This window comes from Natator depressus, chromosome 23, assembly GCF_965152275.1.
Source record: "Natator depressus isolate rNatDep1 chromosome 23, rNatDep2.hap1, whole genome shotgun sequence".
Classification (NCBI taxonomy): domain Eukaryota; kingdom Metazoa; phylum Chordata; order Testudines; family Cheloniidae; genus Natator; species Natator depressus.
Window position 1 is genome coordinate 23,346,610 of NC_134256.1, and position 18,864 is coordinate 23,365,473.

At 63.9% G+C, this 18,864-nt stretch overlaps 2 protein-coding genes across 5 annotated transcripts; one reads left to right on the forward strand and one right to left on the reverse strand.

Moving 5' to 3' along the window:
• Positions 1–1,759: 1,759 nt before the first annotated feature.
• CCNQ (cyclin Q) lies at positions 1,760–6,971 on the reverse strand. Its single transcript, XM_074937619.1, has 6 exons — positions 6,832–6,971; positions 4,576–4,684; positions 4,077–4,263; positions 3,598–3,730; positions 3,151–3,378; positions 1,760–2,828 (listed from the first exon to the last, which is right to left on the reverse strand). Exons 1-6 carry the CDS (start codon positions 6,943–6,945, stop codon positions 2,739–2,741), a joined length of 861 nt encoding a protein of 286 aa, XP_074793720.1. The 5' UTR covers positions 6,946–6,971; the 3' UTR covers positions 1,760–2,738.
• Positions 6,972–8,123: 1,152 nt separating this feature from the next.
• On the forward strand, positions 8,124–18,466 carry DUSP9 (dual specificity phosphatase 9). Of its 4 annotated transcripts, none has more exons than XM_074937029.1 (4): positions 8,124–8,265; positions 12,634–13,456; positions 13,797–14,213; positions 16,514–18,466. In XM_074937029.1, the coding sequence occupies exons 2-4, from the start codon at positions 13,120–13,122 to the stop codon at positions 16,858–16,860; spliced, it is 1,101 nt and encodes a 366-aa protein (XP_074793130.1). In that variant the 5' UTR covers positions 8,124–8,265; positions 12,634–13,119; the 3' UTR covers positions 16,861–18,466. The 4 variants fall into 4 exon arrangements, with proteins under 4 accessions (XP_074793130.1, XP_074793128.1, XP_074793131.1 ...); XM_074937027.1 differs by having other exon boundaries at positions 8,131–8,313; XM_074937030.1 differs by lacking the exon at positions 8,124–8,265 and adding an exon at positions 8,338–8,695.
• Positions 18,467–18,864: the final 398 nt, after the last annotated feature.

An 18,864-nucleotide genomic window follows, 5' to 3' on the forward strand; every position in this document is an offset into this window, starting at 1 on the left:
GCTTGTCGGAGCGTGAACTGGCTGCGGACAGAGCTGGAGCTGGGAGCGGCCCCTGTTTCTCTGGGGAGCCCCAGCCCCACGCGCCGCGCCCCCCACCCCGGCGTGCGCTCCGGGCCCGCCAGCCCCGGCAGACTCTGGGTGGTGCCGGAGCTGGCCAGGAAGGCCCTGCCGCAGGCGGGGCGAGGGCCCATTTAGCGATCTATAGCCTCACTATATCTACGATACCGACTGACTGTCTTATGGGACTGACCATCGCATGCCAGCCCCACATGCTACTTCCCACCACCACCACCACCCAGCATCCCCCCTCCCCGGGGCAAATTTTCAGCCGGAGCAGCGGGAGGGAGATTGTGCATTTTGGTTTCTTTGTTTTTTAAAGTCGTCGGGCGCTGGAGCCGGTGTTTAACGAGGGCTTGGGCGTGAAAACACAGCAGGAGCATTGGAGTGGGGGGGCCACAGCACTGGAGATCGGGGCCTGTCATGCTGGACCCCGCCCGGACCCCCAGCCAAGAGCGGAGCCCCCGGTGTGCCACGTAGCCCCCCGACCCACATGGGGGCCCCATCGCACCAGGTGCTGCATAGACCCTCCTGACCCAGAGCGGGGACCCCCGTCGTGCTGGGTGCTGCGCAGATCCAGCATGAGAGGCAGTGCCCGCCCCCCGCAACAATGCTGTAAGTCTCTGTCAGTGTTAGGCCCCCCCCAGCACTGCTGGTGGGGAGATGCTACAGCCCAGGAGGGGGCCCGCGTGCTGCAGGGGTGGGAGGGGCATTGGATCTGGTTCCCAAAGTGACGCTGAGTTCCCAACGCCCCTGTCCCTGCCCTGTGTGCCCCCAGCCTCCTCGGGGGTCCCCCAGTCACCACGGAGATCTGGGGGTGGAGGGAGCTGTCCCAGGCACACCAGCTAGGGCTTACCCTTGTGTGTTATTTACAGACCTTCAGATCCCCCACCTGAGACTGGGAGCCAGGACTCCTGGGTTCTCTCCCTGGCTCTGGGAGGGGAGTGGGGTCTAGTGGTTAGAGCGGGGGGGGGGGGGTTGAGAGCCAGGACGCCTGGGTTCTACCCCTGGCTCTGGTAGGGCAAGTACCTGCTCCTGCCTCAATTTCCCCTTCTGGCACAATCCTTCTCAAAAGCCCCGTGTGGGAGGCAGGAGCAATGGGGGTGGGGGTCCCATATTTCCTGTGAGGCCCCTTTCCCATTTCCACGCCTAACCCCGCATCCAACCACCAGCGCCAGCGCTCTCAAAAGCCATGCCTTCTGGCTAAGGGTAACCCCACCCCGGTGAGGACGGCTCTTCTGCCCTCCAGCCCAGCCCCTCGGCTCCCTGGGGGGCGAATCCAGGAAATCTCACCTCCGTCCATCCAGCTTGTTCTCATTCAATATTGTACATATACTGACAGAGTGGGGCAGGGGCAGGGGGAGGGGGGGCGGGGGAGGGGTGAATATATAGAGATATATTTAAAAAAAACCAACAAACCTTTAAAAACCCAGCACTCCCCGCACACTTTTCAGCCGTGTAAACCTCGCTGGGTCTAACCACACCCACGCAGGGGATCCGTTCTGGTTCCTTCCTTTCCTCTAACCAGGGACACACACAGACTGCCTTTGATTTTTTTTAAGGACCAAACAAAAATCAATTTGAGGTTTCTATGGGTGTCCCCGCCCCCCCTTCCCACAGTGTGGGGGTGGATTTCGGACTGAAATTGTGACCCCCCCACCATGCCCATTTCCGGATCAAAGCATATAACTCAACTGAATGGCTCGATCAAGTTTGTTCATATTATTAAAAATTAATAAAATAACTCACCCGGATGCCGTTTCTCCTCCGGCAAGGGGGGGCGGGGGGAGAAGTAAGACGGGGACGATGCAGGCGCTCTGCAAACGCGGGCAGAGTCAGTTACATGGGAGGGAACCCCCCCACCACCATGGCTGTGGTGAGTATACCCTCACCCCCTTTGCGACCCAGCCGGCTGGTAAAGCTTTCGAACCCAGCGCCGTGCCGCGGGCCCAGGCGTCCGCCAACGCCCAGGGCTCAGCGAGTGAAATGAGAGCCAGGCCCAATCCCGGTGCAAAGCCCAAAGAACAACCCGGTCACAGCTGGTTCAGGGGCACAGCTTTACTCGCCGGATCGAGCAGCCCAAGCTCTGGGGACGGGTGTGGACAGGGGTGACGGGGAGCCCTGCGGCCGGTCAGGACCCAGGTCACTAACAGCCGTCGGGCACGTTATGTGGCGGTGTGGAGCTTGCGTCCCAGCAGCTGCAGCGCTCCGCCTGGCGGCTCTGAGCTGGCGCAGTGCTAGGGGCCGACGGCCTTCTCGGGGCGCAGCCAGCAAGGCAGCCGGTCCGCGGTAGGAGCTCAGGCAGCGAGGGTAACGGCTGTGGGACAGGACACCCAGACTGCAACCAACACCCTGTTTTCAAAGCCAGGGAAGGGGCAGGGAACGGGGCCTGAGGTCTTGACCCTCTAGGGGGTGCGGGCTCGGATCTGGCCCCAGGGCGGAGACTGGCTGGCTCAGGGGGGTGGGAATGGAGCCTGGGGTCTTTCCCCACTAAGGGGTGCCAGATCCCATCTGGCTTCAGGGCAGGGATGGGCTGGCTCAGGGGGTGGGAATGGGACATGAGGCCTTTCCCCTCTAAGGGCGGCGGGCTCCCATCCACTCCCAGGGCACAGACTGGCTGGCTCGGGGGGCAGGAACAGGGCCTGTCCCCTCCCCAGCACTGGGTCGCTCTCCGGACCCCGTTAGGAGATTTCTGCATCCAAGGTGTAAATCTGGATCAGGTCCAATACGATCTGGTCAATCTGAGCCTTGCTGAGATCTTCACTGAACACCTAGGAGAGGAAGAAAGGAGACGGGAGCGAGGGCGCGGGAAACGCAACCCGGAACCGCTGGGGAGCTCTGCAGTGGGACATGGGGCCTGTCCCCTCTAGGGGGCGCTGGCTCCCATTCGGGCCCAGGGCAGGGGCTGTCTGGCTTGGCCAGAGCTCTTTAGAGGGTTAGAGCAGGCAGGGCTGGGAGGCAGGACGTCTGGGTTCTGTCCCTGGCTCCGCAACTGATTCTCTGTGACCCTGAGCCAGCCACTTTCCCCCTCTGTGCCTCAGTTTCCCCAGCAGAAGGGTCCTAAGGTGCGGCCTAAGTCCCGGCCTCTCTTACCTGCCACCAGGGTTTCTGGGCCTGCGCATGGACGGGCACCTCCACCCCGTAGCAGTGCAGGGCGAGGTACAGCACAGCCACCGCCACGTGCTGGGGGGGGTAGCGCACACACAGCCCCCCGTGGTAGCTGTCCCGGAGCAGCGCCCAGGCTGCCGCCGCGACCGGGATCCGCTCCCAGCTGTGCCGGTTCATCCACCGCCTCAGGGAGAGCAGGTAATGGAGCAGGTACTGCAGGGAGAGACGGGGGGGGGGGGGTGATGGGATGGGGGGGACCCAGGAGTCCTGGCTCCCAGCCCCCAGCTCCAACCCACCAGACCCCCTTCCCCACAGAACCGAGATGTCCTGGCCCCCACTGCCCGTCCCCTTCCTTCTAGGGCAGAGCAGCAGGTTCAGGGCAAACCCTCTGTCTCCCCCCGCTGCGCCCCCAGGCCCGCCCCGAGGACCCACCTTGTGGGGGTGCCGGAAGGAGACACGGAAGCCGAGCACCCGCAGCATGAGCAGCTCGCACTGGACGATGCTGTCCCGCAGCTCCCAGAAATGGGAGTCGAGCTCCAGGGGGTCGCTCTTGGGGTGTAAGTACCTGGGGAGGGGGAAGTTAGTGGGGGGTAGGATTGGGGAGGCAGGAATCCTGGCACCCACCTTTCCTATTCTAGCCCAGCAGACCTGACTCCTCTTCCAGAGCTGGGAGAGAACCCAGGAGTCCTGTCTCCCAGCCCCCCGTGCTCTAACCCACCAGACCCCGCTCCCTTCCCAGAATCAAGGAGAGAACCCAGGAGTCCTGGCTCCCAGCCACCCCTGCCCCCAACCACTAGACTCCCTCCCCTCCCAGGGCTGGGGAGAGAACCCAGGAGTCCTGGCTCCAAGGCCCCGGCTCTACCCCCTAGGGCATGGGGCGCGGATCTCCAGCAGGAGGCAGGCTGGGTTACCGGTGGCTGACGTTGATGATGTCCCGGGTGCGTAGGTGCTGCTCCTCCACCTTCCCGGCCAGGTACAGCGCAGCCATGGCCACCAGGTAGGGGTCGTAGGGTCCCGGGGCCACCGTGGCCCTGAAGAAACTGTGGTAGATGGTGCAGGCCGTGGCCACAGGGATGGAGTGCAGACCCAGCTTCACCCCTAGGGGGAGGCGGGTGTCACTGGGGTGGCAGAGCCCCCCAACCGACACACCACCCATTCCTTCCCCAACTGCCATGGCCCCCCTTCCCCCTCAGGGTTATGGTGCCGGCTTCCCCTTAGGCCTCCCCCAATTGACTGGCCACCTCCTCTATGCCCCCCACTGGTCGGCTGCCCCCTGCCCCTCCCATTCTGCCACTTGGCAGAGCCTCCCATCCCCCAGCAGGCCCTGTCCCCCGGCAGCACGGTCTCCCCTGTGCCCCACACCGCTCCTCCCTCCCCCAGCACGGCAACCCCCGGCGCCCCAGCCTTTACCTGCCTCCATGATGAACCGGGTGACCTTGAAATGGCTCCTGGTCTCGGCGGATCCTGGCCCGGTCTGGTCGCTGGCCGCCTGGTCGGGCTCCATGGCACCCGCGGCCGCCTGGGGAGTGAGACGAGCAAGTCACTCACCGGCAACCCCCCACCGCAACGGGGAGGTCACTGTGCCTGGATGACGGCACCCCCTGGGGCGACAGCGTTCGGGGGGACGGTGCCCCCTGGGGCGACAGCGTTCGGGGCGGGACGGCGCCCCCTGCGGCGACAGCGCTCGGGGCGAGGCAGCACCCGCTGGGGTGACAGCGTTCGGGGGGACGGCGCCCCCTGGGGCAACAGCGTTCGGGGGGACGGCGCCCCCTGGGGCGACAGCGTACAGGGCGAGGTGGCGCCCGTTGGGGTGACAGCGTTCGGGGGGACGGCGCCCCCTGGGGTGACAGCTTTCGGGGCGGGACGGCGCCCCCTGGGGCGACAGCGTTCGGGGGGGGACGGCGCCCCCTGCGGCGAGAGAGTTCGGGGGGACGGCGCCCCCTGGGGCGACAGCGTTCGGGGGGACGGCGCCCCCTGCGGCGACAGCGTTCGGGGCGGGACGGCGCCCCCTGGGGCGACAGCGTTCGGGGGGACGGCGTCTCCTGGGGCGACAGCGTTCGGGGGGACGGCGCCCCCTGCGGCGACAGCGTTCGGGGGGACAGCGCCCCCTGGGGCGACAGCGTTCGGGGGGGGACGGCGTCTCCTGGGGTGACAGCGTTCGGGGGGGGGATGGTGCCCCCTGGGGTGACAGCTTTCGGGGCGGGACGGCGCCCCCTGCGGTGACAGCGTTCGGGGGGACAGCGCCCCCTGGGGCGACAGCGTTCGGGGGGGGACGGCGCCCCCTGGGGCGACAGTGTTCGGGGGGGGACGGCGCCCCCTGCGGTGACAGCGTTCGGGGCGGGACGGCGCCCCCTGGGGCGACAGCGTTCGGGGGGACGGCGCCCCCTGCGGCGACAGCGTTCGAGGGGACGGCGCCCCCTGGGGCGACAGCGTTCGGGGGGACGACGTCTCCTGGGGTGACAGCTTTCGGGGCGGGACGGCGCCCCCTGGGGTGACAGCGTTCGGGGGGACGGCGCCCCCTGGGGCGACAGCGTTCGGGGGGGGACGGCGCCCCCTGCGGCAACAGAGTTCGGGGCGGGACGGCGCCCCCTGGGGCAACAGCGTTCGGGGGGATGGCGTCTCCTGGGGTGACAGCGTTCGGGGGGGGGATGGCGCCCCCTGGGGCGACAGCGTTCGGGAGGGGACGGCGCCCCCTGCGGTGACAGCTTTCAGGGCGGGACGGCGCCCCCTGCGGTGACAGTGTTCGGGGGGGACGGCGCCCCCTGGGGCGACAGCGTTCGGGGGGACGGCGTCTCCTGGCGTGACAGCGTTCGGGGGGGGGATGGTGCCCCCTGGGGCGACAGCGTTCGGGGGGGACGGCGCCCCCTGGGGTGACAGCGTTCGGGGGGACGGCGCCCCCTGGGGCGACAGCGTTCGGGGGGGGACGGCGCCCCCTGGGGTGACAGCTTTCAGGGCGGGACGGCGCCCCCTGCGGTGACAGCGTTCGGGGGGGACGGCGCCCCCTGGGGCGACAGCGTTCGGGGGGACGGCGTCTCCTGGGGTGACAGCGTTCGGGGGGGGGATGGTGCCCCCTGGGGCGACAGCGTTCGGGGGGGGACGGCGCCCCCTGGGGTGACAGCGTTCGGGGGGACGGCGTCTCCTGGGGTGACAGCGTTCGGGGGGGGGATGGTGCCCCCTGGGGCGACAGCGTTCGGGGGGACGGCGTCTCCTGGGGTGACAGCGTTCGGGGGGGGGATGGTGCCCCCTGGGGCGACAGCGTTCGGGGGGGGACGGCGCCCCCTGGGGTGACAGCTTTCAGGGCGGGACGGCGCCCCCTGCGGTGACAGCGTTCGGGGGAATGGCGCCCCCTGTGCAGCCCCCACCCGCCTCCACCTCTGCCCTGCTGTGACATCACGAGGGGCAGTGACCTCACTCGATGACATCACTCAGAATGACTGCGATGTGGTCACCACCCCAAAGCTGTGACATCACCAGCTGTGCACTGTCACCATGACAACAGTCGTGACATCACTCTGCAGGGAGATGACATCACGGTAGTCCACAGCGTGTCATGTGACACAGCGCAATGACGTCACGGACTAATTTGATGACGTCACACATTGCCCTCTGGGCCCTCCGTGTCACTTCCTCCCGCCGCCCTGGGGCCACGTGACCTCTGCCCCTCACCCAATCAGGAGCCCTCGCCGGCTTGAGCCCTCCCCATGAGCCAGCGTGGGGCTCAGGCCGTCGTTCGGCCGCGCGGTGGCCGGTGCCCGGATGTAGCCGGCAGGGAGGCCCCATCACGGCCACTTCCGGGTTGTGGCGTCCTTCCCGTCCCGATGTAGGTGTCCACCACAAGTGCCTGCTAATAAGCCGCACCCCGCGCCACGCGACCTCGGCGGGGCTGGCGACTGGACGCCCCGCTCTCCGCACTGCGGGCGGGCCGCGGGTTTTCCCCTTCCGTCCGCGCCCACTTCGGGACAGGCACCCGCCACCGTCAACCCACCTCGAGGTCCTCCGAAAGGCGTGCTTCTCTCGCCTCTGATTGGCTAGAGGCGAGGCAGGCTGACCAATCGACGGAGGCAGAGCGTGGCTGCTCCCTTGCTCCCTGCGCGGTTTCGCGCCTTCCTCTGATTGGCCCTGAGGCCTGAGGCGACGGCCAATCACACTACGCCGCCTCGCGCGCTGGGAGGGAAGGGAGAACTGGCCAATCACGGGAACGATGCGGGAGTTCGGGGCGAGGCGCGAGGTGGCACTGGCCAATCACATGAGGAGCAGCCAGGACTCTGGGGGGAGGAGCAGAGGGGAGGGGGTGGTGCTGGGAGACACGGGGCGGGGTTAGAAAGGTGCAGGCGGTGGGGCCCAGAGAGCAGGGGGAGGGGAGGGGCCTAGAGCACAGGGGGAGGAGTCAGGGCAGGGGAGGGGCCTAGAGTGCAGGGGGGAGGGGGTGGGGCCTAGAGAGCAGGGGGAGGAGTCAGGAGCAGGGGAGGGGCCTAGAGTGCAGGGGGGGAGGGGGGCCTAGAGAGCAGGGGGAGGAGTCAGGGGCAGGGGAGGGGCCTAGAGTGCAGGGGGGAGGGGTGGGGCCTAGAGAGCAGGGGGAGGAGTCAGGGGCAGGGGTGGGGCCTAGAGAGCAGGAGGAGGTGTCAGGGGCAGGGGAGGGGCCTAGAGTGCAGGGGGAGGAGTGGGAGGGGGTGGGGCCTAGAGAGAAGGGAAGGGGTAATAGGGGCAGGGGCGGAGCCTGAAGAGGGCCGGGACGGTAAGGGATGGGCAAGGGAAGAAGGAGCCAGGGTGGGGCTAGGATACGAGGACTCTCTTCTCTAGGGGGCGCTAGCTCTGACCCAACATGGGGATGGGGGACTGGGGGGAGCCCAAGGCCGGGCTGGCAGGGGCTGCGGGTCGGGAGTGAGGGGCACTGGCAGAGCTCAGGGGGGAGGCAGGCTGTGCTTTGGAAGATGGCTCCGTTCATCCTCGCCCGCTTGCTGTTGCCATGGTTTCCATTCACAGGCGGCGTGGGGGGGCCGGCCATGAGCAGCACGGATAACAAGTGGATCCCTCAGCTGAGTCCCTGCCGCAGGATCGACCCCAAATCCGCTGGACCCAAGAGGCTGCACCAGAACTCCGGTATCACAGATCCACCGTGGGACCGAGGCCCGGGTCTGGGAGCAACAGGTCTCTTTTGGGAAGTGAGGGGTTAAGGGCAGGAACAGTGCTACGCTGTGCTTACCCTCACCTCCAGCACTCAGCTGTGCCTTGGTTTCCCCAGTTTCAGCTGGGTGCTGAGCCACAGCCACACAGCAGTGTGCCCCAGTTTCCCCATTTCAGGTGCTGGCAGCCAAAGCCACGTTAATCTCTGTCCAGTGCCCTGCACCACAGGGGAAGCCAATCTCACTCAGGGCCCACGCGGCGCCCAGGGCGACGGGGCCCTGATCTCGGTCAGGCCTTGATCTCGGGCCGTCCAGGCAGGGCTCTTTGAGGAGGGCAGAGGGCGCGGCGTCGGACGGCAGGTGGAAAACGGGAGCAAGTTCCTCTTGCATGAGGCCTGGCCTGTGAGGTATCGATCGGTTTCTATTTATAACGACCTCTCGGGGCCGCGTCATTTCCAGCACTCAACCGCCCAACAGCCATCAGCCAAGCAGGCCATGCTTTGGCAGCAGGCGTGTGCGTGTGCCGGGCACTGCCCGGACCCCAGCCGAGATCGGGGCCCCATGTGAGCGTTCTCAGGCCCCTAATGACCCTCCTCTCCCTCCCCTCTGATCTTGCGGAGGTGCCACTTCTCATCCCAGTGCCCGTCTGGCCTGTCACTGCACGGCATCCCCCTCTGGGTCTGCCTCAGCCCCCAGGCGTCTCCTCCGCCTGCCATGCCCTGCTGCTCCGTGGCAGCGTGGGAAGCTGATGGCACATGGACCTGCTCTGCTCTCACTCTAAATTTAGAGCAGCAAGAGAAACAGGAAAAAACCCAGCCTCTGCATGCAGGAATGTAGCAACGGGCAGGCTGGGGCGAGGCCCATCTACCCCGGTATCCCGTCTCCAAGCACGGCCCCACTCTGAGCCAGGCTCTTTGCAGTGCCCTGGGGGCCCTGCTCTTGGTCAAGGATGGCGCAAGGGGACAGGCTCCGTGCCCCATTCCCTGGCCCCCTGAGCCTGCCAGTCCTGCCCTGAGACCGGATGGGAGATGGCGCCCCCTAGAGGGGACAGACCCCGCCCCCATTCCCCGCCTCCCTGAGCCAGCCAGAGCCCCCAAGCACTGCGGGAGTCATGGCCCCCCCCGGAGGCGAGAAGTCTGCGGCCCAGATGCTAATGGAGACCCTCTGCGCCAAAGGAGGATGAGATCATGTGTTCATCCTGCTCCCTCCCTGGGGGGCTCTGTGGGGCTGGTCGCCCTCCCAGCCAGCCAGCATGTTGTGTGGCAGGGAGAGGGCTGTGCCCACCCCCACCCCAGCGCTGAAGATTATCTCATCATATAGCTTGGAGCTGGGATGGGGGTGGTAGGGCTAGAGAGAAAGCTATGGCTTTAATAGGGAAGTGGGTCTGGTGGGGTAGGGGGCTGGGAGCCAGGACTCCTGGGTTCTCTCCCAGCTCTGGGTGGGGAGTGGGGTCTGGTGGGGCAGCAGGGGGCCCTGTGTGGGGGGTGCTGGGGGGTGGATGTGAGCGCGTGTCCTGGGGGCGCGCTGCAGGCTGCGTGGGTTTGCCATGAGTCTCTGAGTTCCAGCACGTCTCTGGGGACTCATCATGGGCCCGCATGACACCATCCGCCCGCTCCGGGTGACTAACCAGCAGGGCGGAGCAGGGGGTACGGGGCTGGCGGCCAGGACTCCTGCATCCCCTCAGCTGCAGAGAGGGGTCTGATTCGATTGCCAGAACAGGGAGTGAGCATCCGGCTGTCCCGTGCCTCTGGCTCAGCCCCTCCTGGCTGCATGCCTGTGACTCAGTTTCCCCATTTGTTACCTGCCCTAACACCTGGCAATTAGGGGTCAACCTCCCAGCAAGCGACCCCTCTCTCCTGGGCTTTTCCAGGCCCCCTCCCCCTCGGCTCTCCCTGGTGCCTGTGTGAGTTCTCCCGCTCACTCGGAAGGGTTCGCGTTGCCAAGGCGATGGGAGCGTGTCGTGGGAGGGCGAGATTGTTCCCTTCGACTATTCTGGGCTCCTCCGTCTCCCCTGCTCCCCGGTGCTCTGAGTCACAGCCTGCGGGGTGCTGGATCGTGCCCGGTTCCAGAGCGTGAGTTCTCCCCGGGGCCAGGGCCGGGCAGCACCCGGCGCGAAGGGGGCCTGGCCCGTGGCGGAGCGTGAAAAGAGCACCCAGCAGGGTCGCTGCTCTGGGGAAACTGAGTCACACAGAGAGGCAATGGTATTTGACCCGCCTCCAAAGGCAGTGAGAGGTAAAGGACCCAGGAGTCCTGCCGCTTCCTCCCTGTTCTCCCTTCCAAAAGTGCACTCTGTTCCACAGGCAGGAGGGGAACCCCACCGTCCCCTCACCCACCAGACCCCCTCCCCTCCCAGAGCCAGAGAGAGAACCCAGGAGTCTTGGCTCCCAGCCCCCTCTGCTCTAACCACCAGACCCCACTCCCCTCCCAGAGCCGGGGAGAGAACCCAGGAGTCCTGGCTCCCAGCCCCCTCTGCTCTAACCACCAGACCCCACTCCCCTCCCAGAGCCGGGGAGAGAACCCAGGAGTCCTGGCTCCCCGCCCCCCGCCACTACACACAGGATCTGTCGAGCCCCGCCCCCTCAGGCTGTTCCCCACCAATCCGGGCGGCGGGGCGGGGCCCCGGGCTGTACACAGCCCGCACGTGGAGCCGGGCGGGCCCTGCGCACCCTGCATGCGGGAGCCGGACGCGCCCGCCCCAGCCCAGCGCCGGGAGCCTGGCGGGGCCGGGCCCAGGGGCTCCGCGGCGTGAGGGCGGCGGGCAGCGGCTAGCGGCTAGGGTGAGCGCTGCGGGGCGGGCTGTAGGCGGAGACGGGCTCTGGAGCCGGAGGGGGCTGGGGCAATTGTGGGGAGTGAGCCCGGACTCCTGGGTTCTCTCCCCGGCTCGGGGCGGGGAGCGGGGACTGGTGGTTAGAGCAGGGGGTCTGGGAGCCAGGACTCCTGGGTTCTCTCCCGGCTTGGGGCGGGGAGCGGGGGCTGGTGGTTAGAGCAGGGGGTCTGGGAGCCAGGACTCCTGGGTTCTCTCCTGGCTTGGGGCGGGGAGCGGGGGCTGGTGGTTAGAGCAGGGGGTCTGGGAGCCAGGACTCCTGGGTTCTCTCCCGGCTTGGAGCGGGGGCTGGTGGGTTAGAGCGAGGGGGCTGGGAGCCAGGACTCCTGGTGATAGATTTAGGATAGAGCCCAGGTGAACAAATCCCTTTTCTGCTCCGTGCCTCAGTTTCCCCACCTGCAGTGAGTGTCGCTCACCCCCACCTCACAGGGGCGCTGCTGAGCAGGAGCCAGGGCAGGTGCGGCTCAGAGGTGCTGGCAGAGGACCAAGGTTCTGGAGGGAGCTGCAGCCCAGGACCAGTAGAGGTAGAACCATCCCCCCCACAGAGCCCCGGGGACCAGCTGAGCCCCTCTTCCTGGGCCTGTGGACTGACCCCCTATGACGGGCCGGGGACCTGCCCCCCAGCCATATCCTTTGAGCGCTAGGACCGTTGTACTCGCATGCTGGGACCCGCAGTCGTGACTCGCTCCTGTCCGGTGCGTTTCATCAGCAGCTCCCGGAGCACTGTATTGAGGGGCTCGGTGTCCTCCTCGCAGGTGGGGAAACTGAGCCGCGGAGCAGAGCTGTGAATTGCCAGTGTTCACCCCACAGGGCAGTGGCAAAGCAGGGAATAGAAGCCAGGAGTCCTGAGTCTGTGCCTGGCCTGGCCAGACAAAAAAGTGACAGTGGAAACTGAGGCACGGATGGGAGGTGACTTGTCCAAGGTCACACAGCAGCATGGGGGCACAGCTGGGGATAGACCCCAGACAACCTGAGCCCTAGCCCTCCCCCCACATTCTAACCCCCCAGGCCCCACTACCCCCTCAGAGCCGGGAGAGAACCCAGGTGTCCTGACCCCCAGCCCAGGCAGGGTCCCAGGGGGATGCTCTGGTGGAGGACGTCTGTGGTTCCTGTTGGTATCAATTATTCATACTGGTGCCGAAATAACGCTGACATCAGTGCTTGGCAGCCGGCCAGACCCTCGGCTGGGCCCTTCACTGGGTCTGGCCCACGGCCGCTCCCCTCCCCCCACATCCTCTGCGCAGGGAGCCAGCTACAGCTGGGAGCCAGGACTGGGTGGGCAGGGGGCTGCGGGTCGGGAGTGAGGGGCACCGGCAGAGCTGGAGGGAGCCCAGGGCTGGGACGGCAGGGGCTGCAGGTTGGGAGTGAGGGGCGCTGGCAGTCCCACTTCCCGCCCCATGGCCTGCCCTCCCAGGGGGACGTGTCACGGCTCCCGGGCAGGATGCTAGGAGGGGGCTGGGATCTCCTGCTCTCCCCACCTCCCACCGCGGCTCGCTGACTCCCCTCCACTCTCCCTGGCAGGTCTGTTTGGAGCCCCAAGTGGCGGCTGGGCCTGTCTCCTTCCCTGCCCATCTCCGATACCACCCAGCTCCGTCCTGGACTCAGGCCCTTCTCCGCCCACCCCAGCCTCGGCAGCCTCAGGCAGCGGCTGCTGGAGAGGAAGCCACTCCCCAGATCGGGGGACGCCTCCCCGCGAAACTGCCAGGGGCTGGAGCCGTGACCCTGCGCTGCCCTCGCTCTCTAAATCTGCCCTGCTGGCAGCTCCTTCCCTCACCGCCCCCCTTGTGCTGCCGGGCCACCCCCACACGCACAGAGGACAGCGGCAGGGCGTCCGTGGTGCCTCGTGCCCGCCAGGCACCGGCTGGCCCCTCCGGGGCCGGATGGGAGGACGGTGACCTGAGCCCAGGCGGCCGCCTTGCCGCCGTTGTCCACGCAGGCCTGTGGCGCCGTGGGACAGGATTGGCTTGTACCACGTTTCCAGCCCCCGCCGATGCCCCCACCAGCCCCATGGAAGCCGTGGCGAAATCCACCCTGTGGCTCCGCGGGGAGCTGGCGTCCCCGGCCCCCCGACTGCACATCCTGGATTGCCGCAGCCGGGAGCGCTACGACTCCTGCCACGTGGCCCGGGCGCTGAGCGTGGCCCTGCCGGGGCTACTGCTGCGGCGCCTGCGCAAGGGGAACCTCTCGGTCCGGTCGCTGCTCCCGCCCGCACCGGGCGCCGTCCTGCTGTACGACGAGGCCACGGCCACGCTGCCACGCCCCGGCCGGGACGACGAGGAGTCGGTGCTGGCCACGCTGCTGCGCAAGCTGCGGGAGGAAGGCTGCACGGCGTATTACCTCCAAGGTCGGTGCCGTGGCTGGGCCCCATGGCTCAGTCCCATGCCTGTGGTCTGAGCTGCCCCCCGCCCACGCTCACTGGAAACAGCCCAGAGACAAAGGCCGCCCGTGGCCTCCGACGTGGCCCGGCACCACTCCCCGCCCCAAGGGGGGCCAGCCCCTGGGGCTGAGAGAGCAGGCTGGGATGCAAGGCACCTGGGGGAGGGTCTGTCTGTGCCTCAGTTTCCCTGGTGCGATGGGGCCCAGATCCCAGTCGGGGGAGGGGGGTCTGAGCAGGGCCTGGTGTGAGGCCCCCCCCAGGCCCTGCTATAATATCTCTAATGTGAACACATCTGTTCCCCCCGCAGGGGGCTTCTCCAAGTTCCAGTCCGAGTGGCCAGATCACTGCGAGACCAGCCTGGATGTGCCCGGCGCCAGCAGCTCCCCCATTCCTACAGGGACCCCGGTGGTGGGCCTGGGGGGGCTGAGCCTGGGTTCGGACGGGGACTTGGGACCTCTAAACAGTGCAGAGGTGGACTCTGAGGCAGCCAGTCCCCCATCCTACCCAGTGCAGATCCTGCCCCACCTCTACCTGGGCAGCGCCCAAGACTCGGCCAACATGGAGACGCTGGCACGGCTGGGCATCCGCTATGTCCTCAACGTCACCCCCAACCTGCCCAACCTCTTCGAGGAGCAGGGCGGCTTCCGCTACAAACAGATCCCCATCTCGGACCACTGGAGCCAGAACCTGGCCCGCTTCTTCCCCGAGGCCATCGCCTTCATCGGTGAGTGCCCCTGACCCACGGTGCCCCCCACGCCTGGGAGCCCTGCTGGCCCCACGGCACCCCCCTGTACCCCCAGGGCACCCTCTCTGCCCCCCACGCCTGGGAGCCCTGCTGGCCCCACAGCGTCTTCATAGAATCATAGAATATCAAGGTTGGAAGGGACCTCAGGAGGTCATCTAGTCCCACCCCCCGCTCAAAGCAGGACCAATCCCCAACTAAATCATCCCAGCCAGGGCTTTGTCAAGCCTGACCTTAAAAACCTCTAAGGAAGGGGATTCCACCACCTCCCTAGGTAACGCATTCCAGTGTTTCACCACCCTCCTAGTGAAAGTTTTTCCTAATATCCAACCTAAACCTCCCCCACTGCAACTCGAGACCATTACTCCTCGTTCTGTCATCAGCTACCACTGAGAACAGTCTAGATCCATCCTCTTTGGAACCCCCTTTCAGGTAGTTGAAAGCAGCTATCAAATCCCCCCTCATTCTTCTCTTCTGCAGACTAAACAATCCCAGTTCCCTCAGCCTCTCCTCGTAAGACATGTGCTCCAGCCCCCTAATCATGTTTGTTGCCCTCCGCTGGACGTTTTCCAATTTTTCCACATCCTTCTTGAGGTGCAGGGCCCAAAACTGGACACAGGACTTCAGATGAGGCCTCACCAATGTCGAATAGAGGGGAACGATCATGTCCCTCGATCTGCTGGCAATGCCCCTACTTATACATCCGAAAATGCCATTGGCCTTCTTGGCAACAAGGGCACACTGCTGACTCATATCCAGCTTCTCGTCCACTGTCACCCCTAGGTCCTTTTCTGCAGAACTGCTGCCTAGCCACTCAGTCCCTAGTCTGTAGCGGTGCATGGGATTCTTCCGTCCTAAGTGCAGGACTCTGCATTTGTCCTTGTTGAACCTCATCAGATTTCTTTTGGCCCAATCCTCCAATTTGTCTAGGTCCCTCTGTATCCTATCCCTACCCTCCAGCGTATCTACCTCTCCTCCCAGTTTAGTGTCATCTGCAAACTTGCTGAGGGTGCAATTCACACCATCCTCCAGATCATTAATGAAGATATTGAACGTAACCGGCCCAGGATCGACCCTTGGGGCACTCCAAGTGATACCGGCTGCCAACTAGACATGGCGCCATTGATCACTACCCGTTGAGCAAAACAATCTAGCCAACTTTCTACCCACTTTATAGTGCATTCATCCAGCCCATACTTCTTTAACTTGCTGGCAAGAATACTGTGGGAGACCGTGTCAAAAGCTTTGCTAAAGTCAAGGAACAACACGTCCACTGCTTTCCCTTCATCCACAGAGCCAGTTATCTCATCATAGAAGGCAATCAGATTAGTCAGGCATGACTTGCCCTTGGTGAATCCATGCTGACTGTTCCTGATCACATTCCTCTCCTCTAAGTGCTTCAGAATTGATTCCTTGAGGACCTGCTCCATGATTTTTTCCAGGGACTGAGGTGAGGCTGACTGGCCTGTAGTTCCCAGGATCCTCCTTCTTCCCTTTTTTTAAAGATGGGCACTACGTTAGCCTTTTTCCAGTCATCCGGGACCTCCCCCGATCGCCATGAGTTTTCAAAGATAATGGCCAATGGCTCTGCAATCACATCCGCCAACTCCTTTAGCACTCTCGGATGCAGCGCATCCGGCCCCATGGACTTGTGCTTGTCACCCCATCTCTGCACCATGACTCCCCCTCCTGTACCCCCAGCCCCAGTGCACCCTCTCTGCCCTCTCCCAACCAGGGGGGTGTATCCACCTTCCCCGTGTCCCCCTCAGCTCATTGACTTTGGTTCCTTGCAGTCCCATCAGCTCCCTCTGCATCGCATTGGCTGTGGTCCGTCCATCCTCTCGTTGCTCCCCCTGCCCCCATACCTCAGAGACTATGGTCCATCCCGTCCACTGCCCCCATGGCTCATTGACCATGGTCTGTCCTGCCCCGTCCCCACATGTCAGAGACCATGGTCCTTCCCATCTCCCGTCCCCGACTCCCTATAGACCAGTGACTATGGTCCGTTCCATCCCCCTTCCTCCCCACCCTCTGCCTCAGTTGACCACAAGCCCCATCTCCATCTCACTGACCATAGTCCGTCCCATCCCCCCGTCCTCTCCCACGGATTGGAGAACCCAGCGGAGCTAGTCCGTGCAGTTCTCCGATGTCAAGGGGCTTCTAACGACAGCTATACCTTAGCATCCCCCTCTCAGAGGGGGTGCCGACAATGTCGACGCCCCCGTCGCTCCCCTCTGCGTCGGCTCTCACCCTGCTCCCTCCCCGTCTCTCCCCCTCCCCAGACGAGGCGGTGTCCCAGAACTGCGGCATCCTGGTTCACTGCCTGGCAGGCGTGAGCCGCTCGGTGACGGTGACGGTGGCCTACCTCATGCAGCGACTCAATCTGTCGCTCAACGACGCCTATGACCTGGTCAAGCGCAAGAAGGCCGACATCTCGCCCAACTTCAACTTCATGGGGCAGCTGCTGGACTTCGAGAGGGAACTGGGGCTGGCCGAGGGATCACCAGCGACCCCTGGAGCCCCCGACGGGAGCGGCCAGACGCCCACATCCTCCCCAGGCTGCTTCTTCACGCTGCCACCCTCCGAATGTGAGGAAGAGGATGGCAGCTTCCAACATTACCCCACATAGCCCTTGCCATCCCCCATGAGCCCCATGGCTAATCTAGGCATCGGTGGGATTACCAGGGGATGTGTGGCTTACCTAGGCCTTGGCAGGATGCTAGAACCCACAGGGATGAATCTAGACCTGCCTTTTCTGGGATCTGTGCTCTGGAGCCAGGTCTGGAACCTGCAGCCCTGGAATAGGGATCTAGACTCTGCAATTAACTTCCTTGTTTGGACTTTTGATTCTGGAACTACAAGGAAAAGAAAACCCAGTGAGGTCATGCTGGAGCCTAGAACTCATCGCTCAACAGACGGGAGCTTGAGTGCCATGCCAGGTCTGGACCTCTAGAATTCAACTGTGCCCCAGAGCCATCAGAACATGAAGCTAGAACCTGCATCAACTACCTTGTTTGGACATTTGGTTCTAGAGATTCAATTAGGAGAATATTAAGCCAGTAAATGACCATGCTGGAGCATAGAATGTGCAGCTATAGAGGTGGATTAAGAGATCTTGAATGCTAATGCCATGTCTGAAATATGGGCCTCTAGAATGTAGGAGATCAGCTGCACCTAGAATCTGATTGCTCCAGAACTACCATTTCAAAACCACATGCCAGCTCTGGAACCAAGAATTGGCCAGTAGTTCTAGAGCCATAATAAGAATTAGAAGCCACCAAGGTGGAGTCTAGAACCTGCAGTTCTAGAAGTGGATTAAGGAATCTACAGAACCAGGTCTGGAATATGCATCTCTAAAACAAAGACAGAGGACCTGTATTAACTCCCTTCTTTTGATCTAAAGCCACAATGAGAGTTATAAGACACTGAGCTACCAGTCCACAATCTAGATCCTGCAGTTCTAAAAGTGGGTGAAGGAATCCCCATTAGGCAGTGCCAGGTCTGGAACAGCAGTTCTGGAACCAGGATCCAGAGCCAACACTTACCTGCCTTGTTTAGACCTTTTGGTTCTAAAGCTACCAATCTACTATGGTGGAACCTAGAACCTGCAGCCCTAGCAGCGTCTTCAGGATTCTCCATTGCCTGGAAGCTGTAGCTAGGATTGGTGATCCACCCTACCTAGAACCTTATTACTTGAGCATTATCGTTTAAAAGCCATGTAGGCCATGTTTGGAACCTGCCTGGCTATACAACAAAGAGAACTTCTATCTTGTTTGGACCATTGGTTCTAGAGCCACAATGTGAGTAATAATCATGCCAGAATCTAGAACCTGCAGATGTAGAAGTGGGTCAAGTGATCTCCAGTGCCAGGTCTGGAACCTGGGGCTCTAGAAGAGGGATCCAGAGCCCACATTCACCTGCCTTGCTGGCATCTTTTGGTTCTAGAGCCAGTTAGGCTACCATGCTGGAGTCTAGAACTTGCAGCTCCAGAAGTGGGATCAGGAAACTTCCCCATCAGACTTCACCCCAATGCCTGCCCTGGAATGTCACCACGAGACTGAGCGCTGACCCAACCGCGTCCAGCCACTTGCTCGTGGGTTTTGACCAACTGGATTGGAAATGGGGCTGGTTGGTGATTCTAGAACCGGTTCACAGTAGGGTTCCCCGCCCGAAAACCAGATTGTGGAGGGTTTGGAGCAGACGCCTGGAGGGGGGGCCTGCAGGGAGCAGAGGCCTGGGAGACAGGAAAGAACGGGGGGGGGTGTGTGGGGGTGTGTGTGTGTGTGTCTCTCTCTCTCTCTCTCCCTACTGGAGATGTCCCATGTGTGTATCCCTGCTGGAGGAGAGGAACCCTGGCATGTGTGTCTGTGTGCATGTGTCCCCCGTGTGCGTGTCCCTGCTGGAGGGGATGTGCTGTGTGTGTCCGGGTGCCAGAAGCTCACACTGATCCCTGCTGGGTGGCGGGGGAGGGGTGTTGTTTGTTCACTGTTCTGACACCCCCCAATACACACATTGCAGGGGATGTGCTGTTGTCAGGGTGTCCAGGGGCAGGGGGATGACAATAAAGCTGGACTTTAACCCCCTGCTCCTGTTGTGCTCAGTGTCCTCCTGCAGGGGGAGCTGGGAGCCCGAC

Coding starts and splice junctions, on each gene's coding strand:
- CCNQ (XM_074937619.1), bottom strand. CDS start 6,945: ATGGGGCCTCCCTGCCGGCTACATCCGGGCACCGGCCACCGCGCGGCC. Junction 4,264..4,575: donor CCGGTTCATCATGGAGGCAG/GTAAAGGCTGGG, acceptor GCCTCCCCCTAG/GGGTGAAGCTGGGTCTGCAC. Junction 3,731..4,076: donor ATCATCAACGTCAGCCACCG/GTAACCCAGCCT, acceptor CCCCCTCCCCAG/GTACTTACACCCCAAGAGCG.
- DUSP9 (XM_074937029.1), top strand. CDS start 13,120: ATGGAAGCCGTGGCGAAATCCACCCTGTGGCTCCGCGGGGAGCTGGCG. Junction 13,457..13,796: donor CACGGCGTATTACCTCCAAG/GTCGGTGCCGTG, acceptor TTCCCCCCGCAG/GGGGCTTCTCCAAGTTCCAG. Junction 14,214..16,513: donor CGAGGCCATCGCCTTCATCG/GTGAGTGCCCCT, acceptor CCCCCTCCCCAG/ACGAGGCGGTGTCCCAGAAC.